The sequence below is a fragment of the Panthera pardus genome, unplaced genomic scaffold (assembly GCF_024362965.1).
Source record: "Panthera pardus isolate Hobbes unplaced genomic scaffold, ASM2436296v1 HiC_scaffold_20, whole genome shotgun sequence".
Classification (NCBI taxonomy): domain Eukaryota; kingdom Metazoa; phylum Chordata; class Mammalia; order Carnivora; family Felidae; genus Panthera; species Panthera pardus.
Window position 1 is genome coordinate 59,578,876 of NW_026526766.1, and position 14,567 is coordinate 59,593,442.

Below are 14,567 nucleotides of genomic sequence, written 5' to 3' on the forward strand. Positions count from 1 at the left end.
CAGTTGACTTTAGCACAGTGTCTTGCACATGATTCAGACACAATGAATGCTCCCTGGGTAAATGTATGAATACCTGGAATGTCCTGGTCCAACACTCCTAGAGTTTGTCTTTTTCCCACACACCCAGCTGGAGTCTTGTATGGCCAGACCTGAAAATACTTGTGGTTAACACTGAAACTAGATGAGGCTTTCTCATATATACAGGGTCCCCAGATCCTCAGAGAATCCTTCCTCTCTGGATGGAGCTCTGTTCCACTTGTTAGTAAATGCTTCATATGGTACCTGGGTTAAGGTGGAGCTCAAGTTATACAAGGGTGGGCTTACCATCTGCACTTTGAGATCAGTCTGGTTGCCTGGGTTAAAGTTTAGGTGCCATTAGGATCTCCGTGTCACAAGGGAGGACACTGAGTCCCGTGGGGCTTAAGGAACTTGGCCAGGGTAACTCAGCTTGAAAGGAGCTGGGATTCAAATCCAGACTGCAAACTCTACAGCCCACACTGTGTCATGTTATCGACATTATCCACAACACAGTACATTCGTGACTTCATTCAGAATTTATAGGGTTAATGAAGGGGTTCCCAGGTCACGTAAATTATGTTCATTCTGTATGTTCACATCCAGCACTGGGAGCAGCAGATTCCTTTCCACCTGTTTGCATCTCTCAATTTATACTTTCTTGCTCTTTGCCCCAGATCACTACCAAAATGTCAGAATGAGAGTTTATTTATTAACACCTATTGTGTGATAAAAAGATTTGCTAGCCTGCTTGGGATTAAAGAAAACTGATTCCCTGGTTTGGGAATACTCTGATTATCCCAGTGAAATAAGTAATCAAGGCCTGTATCAGATGAAGGGGAGGGATGGGTCCTTTTACTTAAAAGAGATGCCCTTAGAAGTGGCGTTCTGGGAAAGGCAGTGCTGCTCACTCAGTGTCCTGTGTTTTTTCTTTGTAGACCTTGGATGGGGAAGTCATTTTCAAACTCAGGGAACCAGGTAACACTATTATAATTCAAGTCTGATCCTCTCTGACTTCACTCTGTACATTTGTTGGCCAGCTGGCCCAATCCAGGTGACCTTGGTAACATTTTTTTCCTTGTGCTTTGGGGTTGGTCATCAACAGAAGCACAGGAAAAGCTCTTCCAGGAGAGTATGAGAAAACGGAGGAGTAAACAGAGAGCTAAAGTGGAAATGAGCAGAAGTGAGGACAGTGAAAGCGCAGGAACAAGTTCATCCAGGCTAGCGGAAGAGATGGAAGGAGAAGATCAAGACATCGAGTCTTCCTTAAATGAAGAGATGGCAGCGAGCCAGCAGGAACAATCTGCACTGAGCGACGAGATGGATGAGTCCAGTGAGGAGTCTATTCAGGGGTTAGAAGAAATGCAAGTTAAAAGAGACAGCTCCTTAAAACCATCCCAGAACCAGGAAAATGTGATGGTTCAAGAAGAGGAGACAGAGGAGGAAGAGGAGAAAAAGAAGGAGAAGGAGAAGAGGAGGAAGAAAAAGAAGAAGGAAGAGGAAGAGGAGGAGGAGGAAGAGGAGGAACATGAAGTGGAAGAAAAGCAGGAGGAGGAGGAGGAAAAGGAAGAACATGAGAGTTTATCTATGGATGAGGTAGGCCAACAATGGATTCATTCCTGTGTATGGAGAAAGTGTGCTAGGCTCTCTGTCCTTATCCCTAGTACAAGCTGGAGTCCCCAGTGGTGCAGTCTCTGTGGGGATTTACACATGTGTGCACATCTTTTACTTCCACCAACAGGGATCCAATTCTTATCTGATAACAATGCTTTTAAAAATTTACCTTCTTCTCCTAACATCTTAGCCTGCAACTTACTCTTAACTCACCCGTGAACTGTATGACTTCCCTTGTCCATTTTTGGTCATCTCTTTCCCAGCTCCTCTTTACAGTACAGACCAACCTAGTCTCTCCATTCCTCCTCTTTTCCCATTCTCTTGTTGTGTAGCACAAAAGATCCACATCCAAGTCGGCAGATAGAGCTCTCCTTGGAGTGCAGGGAAGTGACCCTCATATTAATAAATCTTGAATGTAACTTGAATGCCATAATTGCAAAATTGAAAAAGACCCTTTTCCTATATTGCTGTGGAGAATTGGCATACTTGTTTTGCAACAGGGATCCCAAATTCAAATGCCCACAGGCATGTAATAGGAAGAGGTCTGGAGACCCAAGTGTAAAGTAGTGACAAGTGATGAGAACTATTATTGTCTTAGTCCCTTGGAGCTTCTATAACAGAATACCATAGACTGGGCAGCTTATAAACAACAAAAATTTATTTCTCACAATTCTAGAGGCTAGGAAGTCAAGATCAGGGTTCTGGCAGATTTGGTGTGCAGTGAGGGCCCACTTCCTGGTTCATAGAGAGCCAGCCATCTTCTCACTGTGTTTCTGTGGAAGGAGCAAGGGAGCATTCCAGGGTCTCTTTTATAAGGGCACTAATCCCATTCATAAGGCCTCTGCCCTCCTGACCTAATCACCTCCTAAAAGCTCACCTCCAAATACCAACACATTGGGGATATGAATTTTGGAGAGCATCCAATATTCAGTCTATGGAAACTAGGCAGTCATTACTCAGCTCCAGACAATAATGCCACATGGGAATGGAGAGACTCAGAATTGCCAGATTTTCTGATTTTTAAGAGAAATCAGAAATCTAGACTATTTGTAGAATTTCCCATTTTGAAAGCACTATATGGGCAAAAAATAATTATAGGCGGGATTTCACCCACAGATCCATAACCCTGATATCAAGGATATAGTCTGGGTTGGATATCAAGGATATATCCTGGGTTGGGTCCCCAGGTATGTGTGATGATGTCAAGTCTAAAGTCTTGTTTTCTGCATAGGCCGAAGCCCAGGAAGAGCATCTGGGGGAGATCTCCTGTGAAGACATGGAGTCCTTCACAACCTCCAGCGGACACACTTATTTTGTCTTTCTACCCCTGGAACAAGAAGAAGAGAGTTTCAAAAGGCCCAATTCCAACCTTTCTACCATTCTCATCAATGACACTTCCAGTGCCAACCTCCTAGACCAAGTGATAATTCCATCCAGACTAGTTTTAGGAATTAAGAAGCAGTGAGTAGAAACCCTTTATTCTCATTCTCTTGTCCTGTGTTTTATTAACAAGGTGAGGTATTATAACAAAAGATTGGACTAGTTTCAGCTGGAAAAAGAAAATGTGTAGGTAACTGAAGGTAGAGATGAGAAACAAACAAACAAAAATAACAAATTTCCAGTAATTATTTGTAGTTATAGATATCTTCTGTGAGAGTGACCCCCTTCACCTGTCCAATGATGCCTTGCTGGCTTGGGCCTTGTACATAAGAAATAGTGCTTTCTCTGTAAGATATTTCTGGGATTCTAACCTGGCATATGTGTAACCTTAGGGTTTCCCTCCCTCCCTCCCTTTCTTCCTTCCTTCCTTCCTTCCTTCCTTCCTTCCTTCCTTCCTTTCTTTCTTTTTTTGGGGGGGGGTAATTATATAACTATAGATGCTAGGTATATCAGTATGGTGTTTGGCTCTGATTATATGACACATTAATTGCAGACAACTAGAAAATTGAAAAAGTACAAGGAAAAATATAAAAATGACCCATAATTCTACCACTGAGAATTTACCTCCCCTAACTCCCAAGTTTCTGGGAGTGAATTTGGACCAAATGTGGAAATTTACAATTGGCTTTAGGATAGCATTTCCACTGCACTCCTGACTCTATGATATCATCGCAGGACTTACCAGACAGAGATCACCTGATTAGTGTATCTCCTATGTGTATACATGGGCATGGAGTAGAAGGAGTTAAGTCAGGCTTTTGGAGTCTTCTCTTTCACCTCAGCATCATCTCACCTTGAAAACATCTCTTGACTTGAAACTCATCCTTTCTCATTCCTCTGCCACAGTCCATTTTCTGTTCTCCCCTTAAAGAAGAAAAGCAAGGATCACCACCAGAGCTAATATGCATTGAGAGGACTTAATACTCTCAATAACTATGACAGGGGTACCATAATTAGCCTATTTTACAGATGAAGAAACTGAAGCTTAGTTAGTAGCTTGGATAAGATCTCTGGGATAGGAAGTGGTTAGATCTAGGATATGAATCTAGACCATGTGATTCCAGAGTTTTGAAAGAAACACTATGCCATCTGGCCTTGCTACTAACCAGAAAAAAAAAAAAATTGGATCAAACTGATTGTATTTGCATGTTGAAGGATACAATACTGACAAGTATGGAAATCATGAATGTACAGCTCAATGAATTATCCAAAGGGAACACACCTGGTAACCAGCACCCCCAAGAAATAGAACATTACCAACTCTCCAGGAGCCCCCTTATGTACCCATCTCAAGTCATTGACCTCTCTTCCCCAAGGACAGCAAATATTCTAACTTATGAAGTAGTTTTGCTTATTTTAGAACTTTATTTAAATGGAATCATACAAAATGCATTCTTTTATGTCAGGATTCTTTCCTTATGTTTGTAAAATTCATATGTATTTTTTAAAATTTATTTATTTAAATTCAAGTTAGTTAACATACAGTGTAGTATTGGTTTCAGGAGTAGAACCCAGTGAATCATTATTTATATATAACACCCGGTGCTCATCCCAAAAAGTGTCCTCCTTAATGTCCATCACCCATTTAGCCCACCCCCCAACTACCTCCTCTCCAGTAACCCTCAGTTTGTTCTCTGCATTTAAGAGTCTCTTATGGTTTGCCTCCCTTTCTGTTTTTAATCTTATTTTTCCTTCCCTTCCCATATGTTCATCTGTTCTGTTTCTTAAATTCCACATATGAGTGACATAATATGTAGTTTTGAATGTGGGGTTAGCTCATTTTTATTCCTGTATAGTATTCCATTATAAAAATACATAACCCATTTTATTTATCCATTCTACTACTGATGCACATTTGGCTTGTTTTTCACTGGGGAATGGAACAATGCCACTCTGAACATTCTTGTATAAGTCTTTTGGTGAACATACGGCTACATTTCTGTTAGATATATAACTGAGAGTGGAATTGTTGAGAGATAGGGTAATATGTGTGTCCCTCTTGAGGAGATACAACCAAAAGATACCACCAAAGAGTTTTCAAAAGCGATTTTGTTTTAACAGTTTACAACAGTGTGTGAGGGTTCCAGTTGCTCCACATCCTCATCGACACTTGATATTGTCAGCAGTTTTTGTTTTAGCCATTCTGGTGAATGTGTAGTAGTGTTGAACATTTGGTTGTCTTTCTTGAAATGTCTAGTCAAATCTTCTGCCCATTTTTTTTTCCTGGTGGGTTGTCAATCTTTTCTCTTATCAATTTATGTGAGAAAGTTACCTATCCTAGATATGAGGCTTTTGTTAGGTAAATACCTGGCAAATGTTTATCCCTCTCTTTGCTTGCCTTTTTTTACTCTCTTAAGGTATCTTTTGATAGAAAGAAATTCTTATTTGTAATAAGGTCCTTTTCATCAACCTTTTTCATTAGGGTTAGTGTACTTTCTTTCTTATCTAAGAAATTTTTGCTTGCCCCAAGGTCATGAAAATATCCTCCTATGGTATTTACTACAAATGTTATTGTTTTACATTTCCACATTTATATGTAAAATCCACCTGGGATTAATTTGTGAGATAGGAGTCAGATTCATTTCCTACCATATGGATAATCACTTGACCCCAGAAGACTCCCCTCTCCCCATGGCTCTGCCACACCTCCTTTCTGTTTCTCTGTGTATCTATTCTTGCATTACTGCCTCACCCTGCCTGATTACTACAGTTTTATATCAAGTCTTAATATCTGGTAGAGTATGTTCTCCAATTTTGGTCTTCTCCTCAACTATCTTTGGCCATTTGCATTTCTACATAAACTTGAGATCAGCTCACTGGTGTCTATAAGAAGATGTCTGCTGAGATTTTTATTGTTATTGCATTGAATCTATAGATAAATCTGGGGACAACCAACACCTTAACAACACATAGCCTTCTTAACAATACATAAATTTTGAAAAGGAAAAAGTGATAAATTGGGGAAAGTATTTGCAACTCACATTGCAGTCAAATGACCTCACGTTCCTAATATATAAGGAGCTCCCATATAAAGAGACTGAAAAGAAAAAGAGCATCTTCACAACAGAGAAATGGGCAAAATATATTAATGCATAGTATGCAGAAAAAGGAATTATATAGTCTTAAACATATGACAATATGCCCAGTTTTGGTCATAACATGACAAAATTGTCAAATTCAAAAGTTTGGCAATACACTGCAAGGCGGCGGAGAAATAGGAACAGACTGCCTTGCCAGGAAAGCAGTCAAGCCATATCTTCAAGAACCACATATGTATTTTAGCCTTTGAGTCAACAATTCCAGTTCAGGGAATTTATCCTACAGGAATGCTTCTACGCTTGACTTATATACAAGGTTATTCACTGCAGCCTTTTTTGAAGAACAAATGGTTGGAAACCATAAAGTGTCTGCCAGAAGGGGATCTGGTTAAATGAATGATGGTCCATCCAGACAAAAGAATATCATGTAGTTAGGAAATAAAATAAGAAGTGAAAGAGGGAAATGCTTTATATAACAATATGGAAGCTCTCTCTGTGGCCACTCCTACTGGCTGACCCTCACTGGTTTCTCCCTCAGACTTCGAGCTGGTTTTTTTGAGCACCTAGAGAAGTGGTTTGACCAACGTGTCCTCAAAACCCAGGTCACTGTGGCCACCAAGATTGATGAGCTGGACTCAGAACTAGAGCTGCATCTGCACCTACACAAGCCAAGAGCTGAGTACATTGAAAAGGACATCCACAATGTCAGAGCAGGTACAGACCCATCCTGGGAAAGGCCACCCTGCCCCAGACAGCTGGTGTCTGTGCCACCACAGTTCTGCGTTCATTAGGTGCCCCTGTGTGAGGGTTCCATCTCCAAGGCTGGCAGAGAAGGTACCCACATTTGAGATTTTTAAAAAATTTTCTTTTAAAAACAGGACTTTTAGATGCTAAAATGAAGAGTATTGTCATGCTTTAGCAGTGTGAATCTCAGATCTGCTCACACACCTGTCAGATATATACCTGCATAGCAGATGCTTCCTGTAGCTCAGGAATCAGAGCTATCAGGCTCAACCTCTCTAGCTATGTGACTCTGAACAGGTTACCTGACCTCTCTGATCCCTCCCTTGCTTGCAGAAGGGGATATTGTTGGTGGTAATCAACTCTCCCTGGAATGGTACAGTGAGGAATCTTGAGCAAGTGGTAGGCATTAATTTCAGCTTATAGTTTATAACTTAAAAAGAGGTGCCATTTCTCTCTTAGGCAGAGGTCCCCATTAGGGGGTGGCATACTTTTAGTTGGATCCTCAATGACCCTGTTTGGTTTTCACTTATGTCACAATTCAAGCTTCTTCATAGACCCTTCCAGCTCCCAGAGAGACCACACATGGTCCGACCCAAACTCTTCCTGCCTGGAGCAGTGACAAACTCTTCCTGCCTGGCCTGGAGTCCCAATGCTTGTGGCCTTGGGAGACCTGCTTGGCTTTGGAACCTCATTGTCTTCATTTAGAAAATATGTGCATTAAAACTAAATATAAATTGAGATGCTCTATTTCTTGCTCTTCCCTGGCTCCCTGACCCAATGCGTGATCGGGAGATCAAGGTCAGAGAAACAATGCCCCAGAGTCACTGCGCTCATTCTTGGCATGGCTGGGATGACAGAATTTTCACCACTGTGGGTAGTAGGGAGGTAGGGTGGACTGACCTGGGGCTATCTGTCAGTTTTAAAGGCCTATGATGGAGCCTTTGAAGCCAAATCTTGTTTCTGTTTACTCCACCGTAGAAGTCTGTTGGAATTCAAGCTCCTGGAAAGAGTAGTCACTGATTTAAAGCAATAAACTCTGACTGCCCAGTGTTGTGCTGGTTGTTTTCTCCAGAGCCTCTCACCACAACCCCTGCCCTTCCCAACATGTCCACCCATCCCACCTGTTCCCAGGTGTCTCTACCAGCAGAGACCTCCCTTCACACAGCCTGGACAGCCTCTTCTCTAGTTAGACACCCAGGGGCAGTGTCAGATTGGCCTCTCTGAGATCTGCACCCATTCCCAAGCTAACCCCTGGCACGGACAGCTGTCACTGTCTGGGAGGGGAACGTCCTGAGGTGACTTGGGATCCCAGAGGGCCTCAGCTCTCCTTCATTCTTTTCCAGCTGAGCTCTTGCTTCATCAAGAGCAGCTGGACAGCCACTGTGCTGGGGTGATCGAGACGCTGAGGAAGGAGAGGCTGATGTTCTACCGGTTCCAAGAAGAGCAAAACATAAAGAGCAAAAACTTCCGCCGCAAGATTTACGACATGGAGCATATCTTCTTGAATGCCACAAAGAGCCAGAGGTATGGCCCTGGGAGTCTCCGCTCTGGCCCCATAGCCCTAGAATCTCAGCCAGGTGGCTGCTTTCAAAGGAGTGGTTCCTCCCTGGTGGATAAAAGAGTCCATTTGCCAGGCCCCACAGCAACCTTCTCTTTTCAGCTCTTCAGCTCTCCTCTCCACACAAGTGAGTCTAACTGTATGAACTCTCTTTCCGGGGGCAGGGGGCTGGGGGCTGGGTGAGCAGCTAGGGAGAAAAGGGCACACATGTTCAGGATGCAGGGATGCTACTAACCTGCCCTGAAACGTCTGTGCTGGGAGAGACCACTTCCATCAAGGGAAATCGGGACGAACTTCCTGCAGGAGGCCTCCTGGTCTGAGATGGAGGAAGGTGAAGAGGAGACAGAATTTTTCCCTTCAGCAAGGAGCACTGGCCCAGCTCGAGGTGGGGATATGCTCACGGCAGAGCAAAGGGCTCCAAGGAAGCCATTCAGGGATTTTAGATGGAGGCCCTTGCGTGCTTAGGGAGACCTCAGGTAACAGGTGAGGAGCCCTCACAGGTGTCTGGACAGCGGTCAGATACACAAGAGATCGCTGGTTAGGGTGGACTTAAAGGTGAAGAGGGAACTTGCAGGGTGTTCCCTCAGGAGAACACCAGGCGCAGGAGTGAGAGAGAAAGTTTGTGCTGCAGGGAGGAGCCAGATCAGTTGGACCTAGGAATTCCTTTAGTAATTTGATGGCAAGGGCCAGAGAGAGGAGAGGGATGTCTTCTGACCCAGCACACTGAGAGCTCCGCACTGTGCCCTGCACACACTGGCATTCTGAGCTTCCTTCAAAGCCTCTTTTTCTACCCAGAAGAACATGGCAGTGGTTCTGGTAGCCCCACAGATGGGCACCGCAGTGGAGCTCAAGCAGCGCCCCCAGGCTGCCCTGCCATGCCCACGTCATCATCCTGCCCTCCTGTGTCTCCCAGGCTGGTTACTCTCAGCAGCACACTGCACCAGGAGCTGCTCAGCTACATCGACGTCGTGCAGGTGTCCCTGCGCAGCTTCCGCCAGTACTTGGAGGAGAACCTGGGCAAGCTTCACTACGCCAACATCGAGTTCATCAAGCACTGCAGGTGGGAGCCAGCGTCGGGGCCTCTGTGGACACTGGGCTTTCTCTATCGAGAAGTGGTCTTGTTTCCCCTCCATTTTTTATTGTGACAAAATATATAGGACGTACAACGTCCATTTTAACCATTTTCAGGTGTACAGTTCAGTGGCATTAAGTACAATCACATTGTTGTGCAACCATCACCACGATCCATCTCCAAAATTTTTTGTCTTTATACACTGAAACTCTGAACGCATTAAACACTAACTCCTATTCTCCTCCCCCTGGCCCCCAACAGCCACAATTCCATTTTCTGTCTCCATGAATTTCACTTCTCTACGTACCTCGTATAAGTGAAATCACACAATATTTGTCCTTTTGTGTGTCTGGCCTATTTCAGTTAACATAGTGTCTTCAACACTCACCCATGTGACGTGTCAGAATTTCATTCCTTCCGAATACTGTTCCATTTTGTGTACATACCACATATTGTTTCTCTGTTCATCCCTTGAAGGACTTTTGGGTTATTTCACTGCTTCTATCTTTGAACGACCTGCATTCATTTTTCTATGATCTTAAACTTTTAATCTAAAGCCTTGTCAACCACAGGATTTGGAATGGGTGGGAAGTTTCATGTCTGATCAGTGGCTTTTCTTTCTCCCAAACTATTTTCAGATTGTTTTCTGATGGAGGCAACTTTTCTGCTGAAGAAATTGACTCACTGTGTCATCGACTGGAGAAGGAAGCTTCTCGAATAGAGTTTGTTGAAAGTTTAATCATGATCAACATGGAGAAGATGGAGAATGAATACCTGGACCAGGTTGGGGAGCCCTGCCCCTGACCTCCAGCCAGGCATCCGGGGCGCCCTTGTACTTTGCCTGATGAGCCCTGCCAAGCCCCCTTTCCAAAAAATTGAGCCTGTCCCCCTCTGCTTCCAAAGTTCATACGTTCCAAGTAAACCTCCCTCCTTTACTTTTTTTAAAAAAAGGATCAGTTTCTAATTTTGTTTTAATGTTTATTTATTTTTGAGAGAGACAGAGACAGAGTGTGAGTGGGGGAGGGGCAGAGAGCGAGGGAGACACAGAGTCCAAAGCAGGCTCCAGGTTCTGAGCTGCCAGCACAGACGCAGGCTCGAACTCACAAACTGTGAGATCATGACCTGAGCCGAAGTTTGATGCTTAACTGACTGAGCCACCCAGGCGGCCCCCTCCTTTACTTTTTATATTTCTCTACAGGCCAATGATGTCATCAATAAGTTTGAAAGCAAATTTCATAACCTGTCTGTGGACCTTATTTTCATAGAGAAAATCCAGCGGTTGCTGACAAATCTACAAGTGAACATCAAGAGCGAGGTAGGACAGATTCACTTTTTACCTGGTAGATGTTTATCTCTCTCTCTCTCTCTCTCACACACACACACACACACACACACACACACACACCTGCATGCCAGGCACTGTCCCAAGTGCTGGGGATACCACTGTGGGCTCTCCCCCATGAAACTTAAATTCCAGCCAGGAAGACAGAGATTAAATCACAGTAGCCTCTAGGATTCATTGAGTTATTACGCACCATGCATCCTGATAACTGACTTATTTTGATTAGCAATGTTAGTCCTCACAAGAACTGTAGGAGGCAAGTACTGTTTTATTCCTACTTTAGAGATAAAGAAACTGAGGCCGAGAATAATTAAGTGACTTAGATAAGAACACAGAGCTCTTAAATGGTAGAGCCAAAATGTGAACCTAGCTCAGGGGCGCCTGGGTGGCTCAGTTGGTTAAGCATCTGACTTTGGCCCAGGTCATGATCTTGGGGTTTGTGGGTTCAAGCCCCATGTGAGGCTCTGTGCTCAGAGCCTGGAGCCCATTTCAGATTCTGTGTCTCCCTCTCTCTCTGCCCCTCCCCTGCTTGTGCTCTGTGTCTCTCCCTCTCAAAAATAAACATTAAAAAAATTGTTTTTAAATTTCAAAATGTGAACCCAGGTCAATAATCTCAAATAAACAACCTAACTGTAAACCTCAAGGAACTAGGAAAAAAAAAACAAAGTTAGCAGAATGAAGGAAATAACAAAGATCAGATCAGAAATCAATGGAATAGAGACCAGAAAAACTATAGAAAGGATCAATGAAGCTAGAGCTGGTTTTTCAAAGATAAACAAAATGGACAAACCTTTAGCCAGACTAAGAAAAAAAAGAGATAAGACTCAAATAAAGTCAGAAATGAAAGACATTGCAACTAATACCACAGAAATACCAGAATCATGAGACTATTACCAATTATATATGCCAACACATTAGATAACCTGGAAGAAATGGGTAAGTTTGTAGAAATATATCTACCAAGATTGAATCATGAACAAATAGGAAATCTGAATAGACCAATTGGTCAATTACTTTTTCTGTGTCTATTGTACTGATCAAATGATTTTTATTTTTTATTCTATTAATGTGGTGTCACATTGATTGATTTGCATTTGTAGAACCATCCTCCTTGCATCGCAGAGGTAAATGCCACTTGATCGTGGTATACAATGCTTTTAATGTGCTGTTGAATTTCATGTGCTAATATTTTGTTGAGGATTTTTACATCTATATTCATAAGGGATATTGGTCTGTAGTTTCCTTGTAGTGTTCTATTTTTTTTTTTTTTTAAGAGAGAGAGAGCCAGGAAGACAGAGAGGGTGCAAGTGAGCAATGGAGAGGGAGAGAGAGAGAGAAAATCCCTGGAGGGGCAGAGAGAGGGGGGAGGGGAAGGGAGAGAAAGAGAGAAACAGAGAGAGGGAGGGTGGGAGAGAGAGAAACAGGGCTCACCCAAAAATGGAACTCGTGTTCACCCAAAGCGGGGCTTATGCTCACTGGAAGTAGGGCTTGTGCTACCTGAAGCAGGGCACGAGCTCACCCGATGTGGGGCTTGAGCTCATGAGCTATGAGATCATGATCTGAGCCCGAGTCAGATGCTTAACCAACTGAGCCACCCAGGCACCCTCTTTGTAGTATTCTTACCTGACTTTGGCGGCAGGGTAGTGATGGCTTTGTAATATGAGTTTGGGAACATTCCCTCCTATTCTATTTTTTGGAAGAGCTTGAGAAGAATTGGTGTGAAGTTTTCTTTAAATGTTTGGTAGAATTCACCCATGAAACCATTAGGTCCTGAGCTTTTCTTTGTCAGGAGGGTTTTGATTACTAATCCAATCTCCTATTATTTTGCAATATATACACATGTCAAATTATACAAATTATACCTTTATAATAAGGTATACGTTGTATACCTTAAACTTACATAATGTTACATGTCAATTATATCTCAATAAAGCCAGGAAAGACTTTGAATTATTTTTAGGCTTTTTTCTATGCATATAAAGATTTTATATATACATTATATTATATAATATATAAAAGATATACACACACATATACATACACACACACAAAATCCAGCCTCTTTCTATTTTATACAATTTTGTAAGCTATATAATCTTTAAAGATTATTTCAAAACACTATTGTTCTGGCTTCCCTCTCCTGAATGTGTTGCCATTTTTACTTAGCCAATCCTTTTTGGAGAAATAAGTTGTTGGATTTCACTTATTATCCCAGTGATATGATAAATACCCTTGCGCAGGGAACTCTGATTATGTCTGTAAGGTATCTCCCAGAGCTAGAATTACTGGGGTAGAGCATGAATGTTTTAAGGCTTCACATGTTTCCAGGTGGCTTTTACAGACAACTCATCACCAGCTGGTCATGAGTGTGTTCTTCCTCATACCCTCAACCACTACTGTGGGTTGTCGATTTTATTTTTAAACCTTATCTGTTTGACAGTAAAAAAACAAAACAAAAACTTAAAAAAATTTTTTTAATGTTTATTTAATTTTGAGAGAGACAGAGACAAAATGCCAGTGGGTTGGGGCAGAGAGAGAGGGAGGCACAGAATCTGAAGCAGGCTCCAGGCTCTGAGCTGTCAGCACAGAGCCTGATGCGGGGCTCGAACTCACAAGCTGTGAGATCATGACCTGAGCTGAATTCGGACGCTTAACCGACTGAGCCACCCAGGCACCCCTAAAACAAAAACTTTTACATTTGCATTGATCTAGTTTCTGATAACATTGTGCATCTCCCCCCACCAATTTCGTTTTTCCAATATTTAATTCATCTCTTAGATAATGTTTTGCTAAATATGTTGCTGATCAAAACAAGTATTCTAGAACAGGAACCCTCTTGCACTGTTGTTGGGAATGCAAACTGGTGCAGCTGCTCTGGAAAACAGTGTGGAGGTTCCTCAAAAAATTAAAAATAGATCTACCCTATGACCTAGCAACAGCACTGCTAGGAATTTACCCAAGGGATACAGGAGTGCTGATGCCTAGGGGCACTTGTACCCCAATGTTTATAGAAGCACTTCCTACAATAGCCAAATTATGGAAAGAGCCTAAATGTCCATCAACTGATGAATGGATAAAGAAATTGTGATTTATATACACAATGGAATACTATGTGGCAATGAGAATGAAATACGGCCTTTTGTAGCAACGTGGATGGAACTGGAGAGTGTGATGCTAAGTGAAATAAACCATACAAAGAAAGATACCATATGTTTTCACTCTTATGTGGATCCTGAGAAACTTAACAGAAGACCATGGGGTAGGGGAAGAAAAAAAAAAAAAGAGGTTAGAGAGGGAGGGAGCCAAAACATAAGAGACTCTTAAAAACTGAGAACAAACTGAGAGTTGATGGGGGGTGGGAGGGAGGGGAAGGTGGGTGATGGGTATTGAGGAGGGCACCTGGGGGATGAGCACTGGGTGTTGTATGGAAACCAATTTGACAATAAATTTCATATTTAAAAAATAATAAATAAAAAAATAAGTATTCTAGAAACAAACCTTGGAAGTTCTGGTTTTTCTAGGTTGCAAAATCCAATCTGCAAACAGATGGATTGAATTCGTCTCTGGAACAGCTTCAAAGGAAAATAGAAATGTGTCGAAACTCAAAGGGAGATAAAAAAGTAAGTATTCAGTATTTGCTAAGCTATGAATAGTAAAGATGCCATTATACAAGAATCAAACTGAAAGTAAATTTACATCTGTCATCAAGATTTCTCCAGCTCCAGAGGGGCCTCTGAGCCTTCC

General features: G+C 42.4%; 1 protein-coding gene across 1 annotated transcript in view; it reads left to right on the forward strand.

Moving 5' to 3' along the window:
• CCDC180 (coiled-coil domain containing 180) overlaps window positions 1–14,567 on the forward strand; it is a 64,101-nt gene that overhangs the window by 23,410 nt on the left and 26,124 nt on the right. Inside the window, 9 exon segments of the mRNA XM_053908113.1 lie at window positions 954–993; window positions 1,121–1,611; window positions 2,861–3,090; window positions 6,646–6,821; window positions 8,195–8,375; window positions 9,323–9,469; window positions 10,120–10,264; window positions 10,680–10,796; window positions 14,345–14,443. Coding sequence (XP_053764088.1) covers window positions 954–993; window positions 1,121–1,611; window positions 2,861–3,090; window positions 6,646–6,821; window positions 8,195–8,375; window positions 9,323–9,469; window positions 10,120–10,264; window positions 10,680–10,796; window positions 14,345–14,443 — 1,626 coding nt within the window.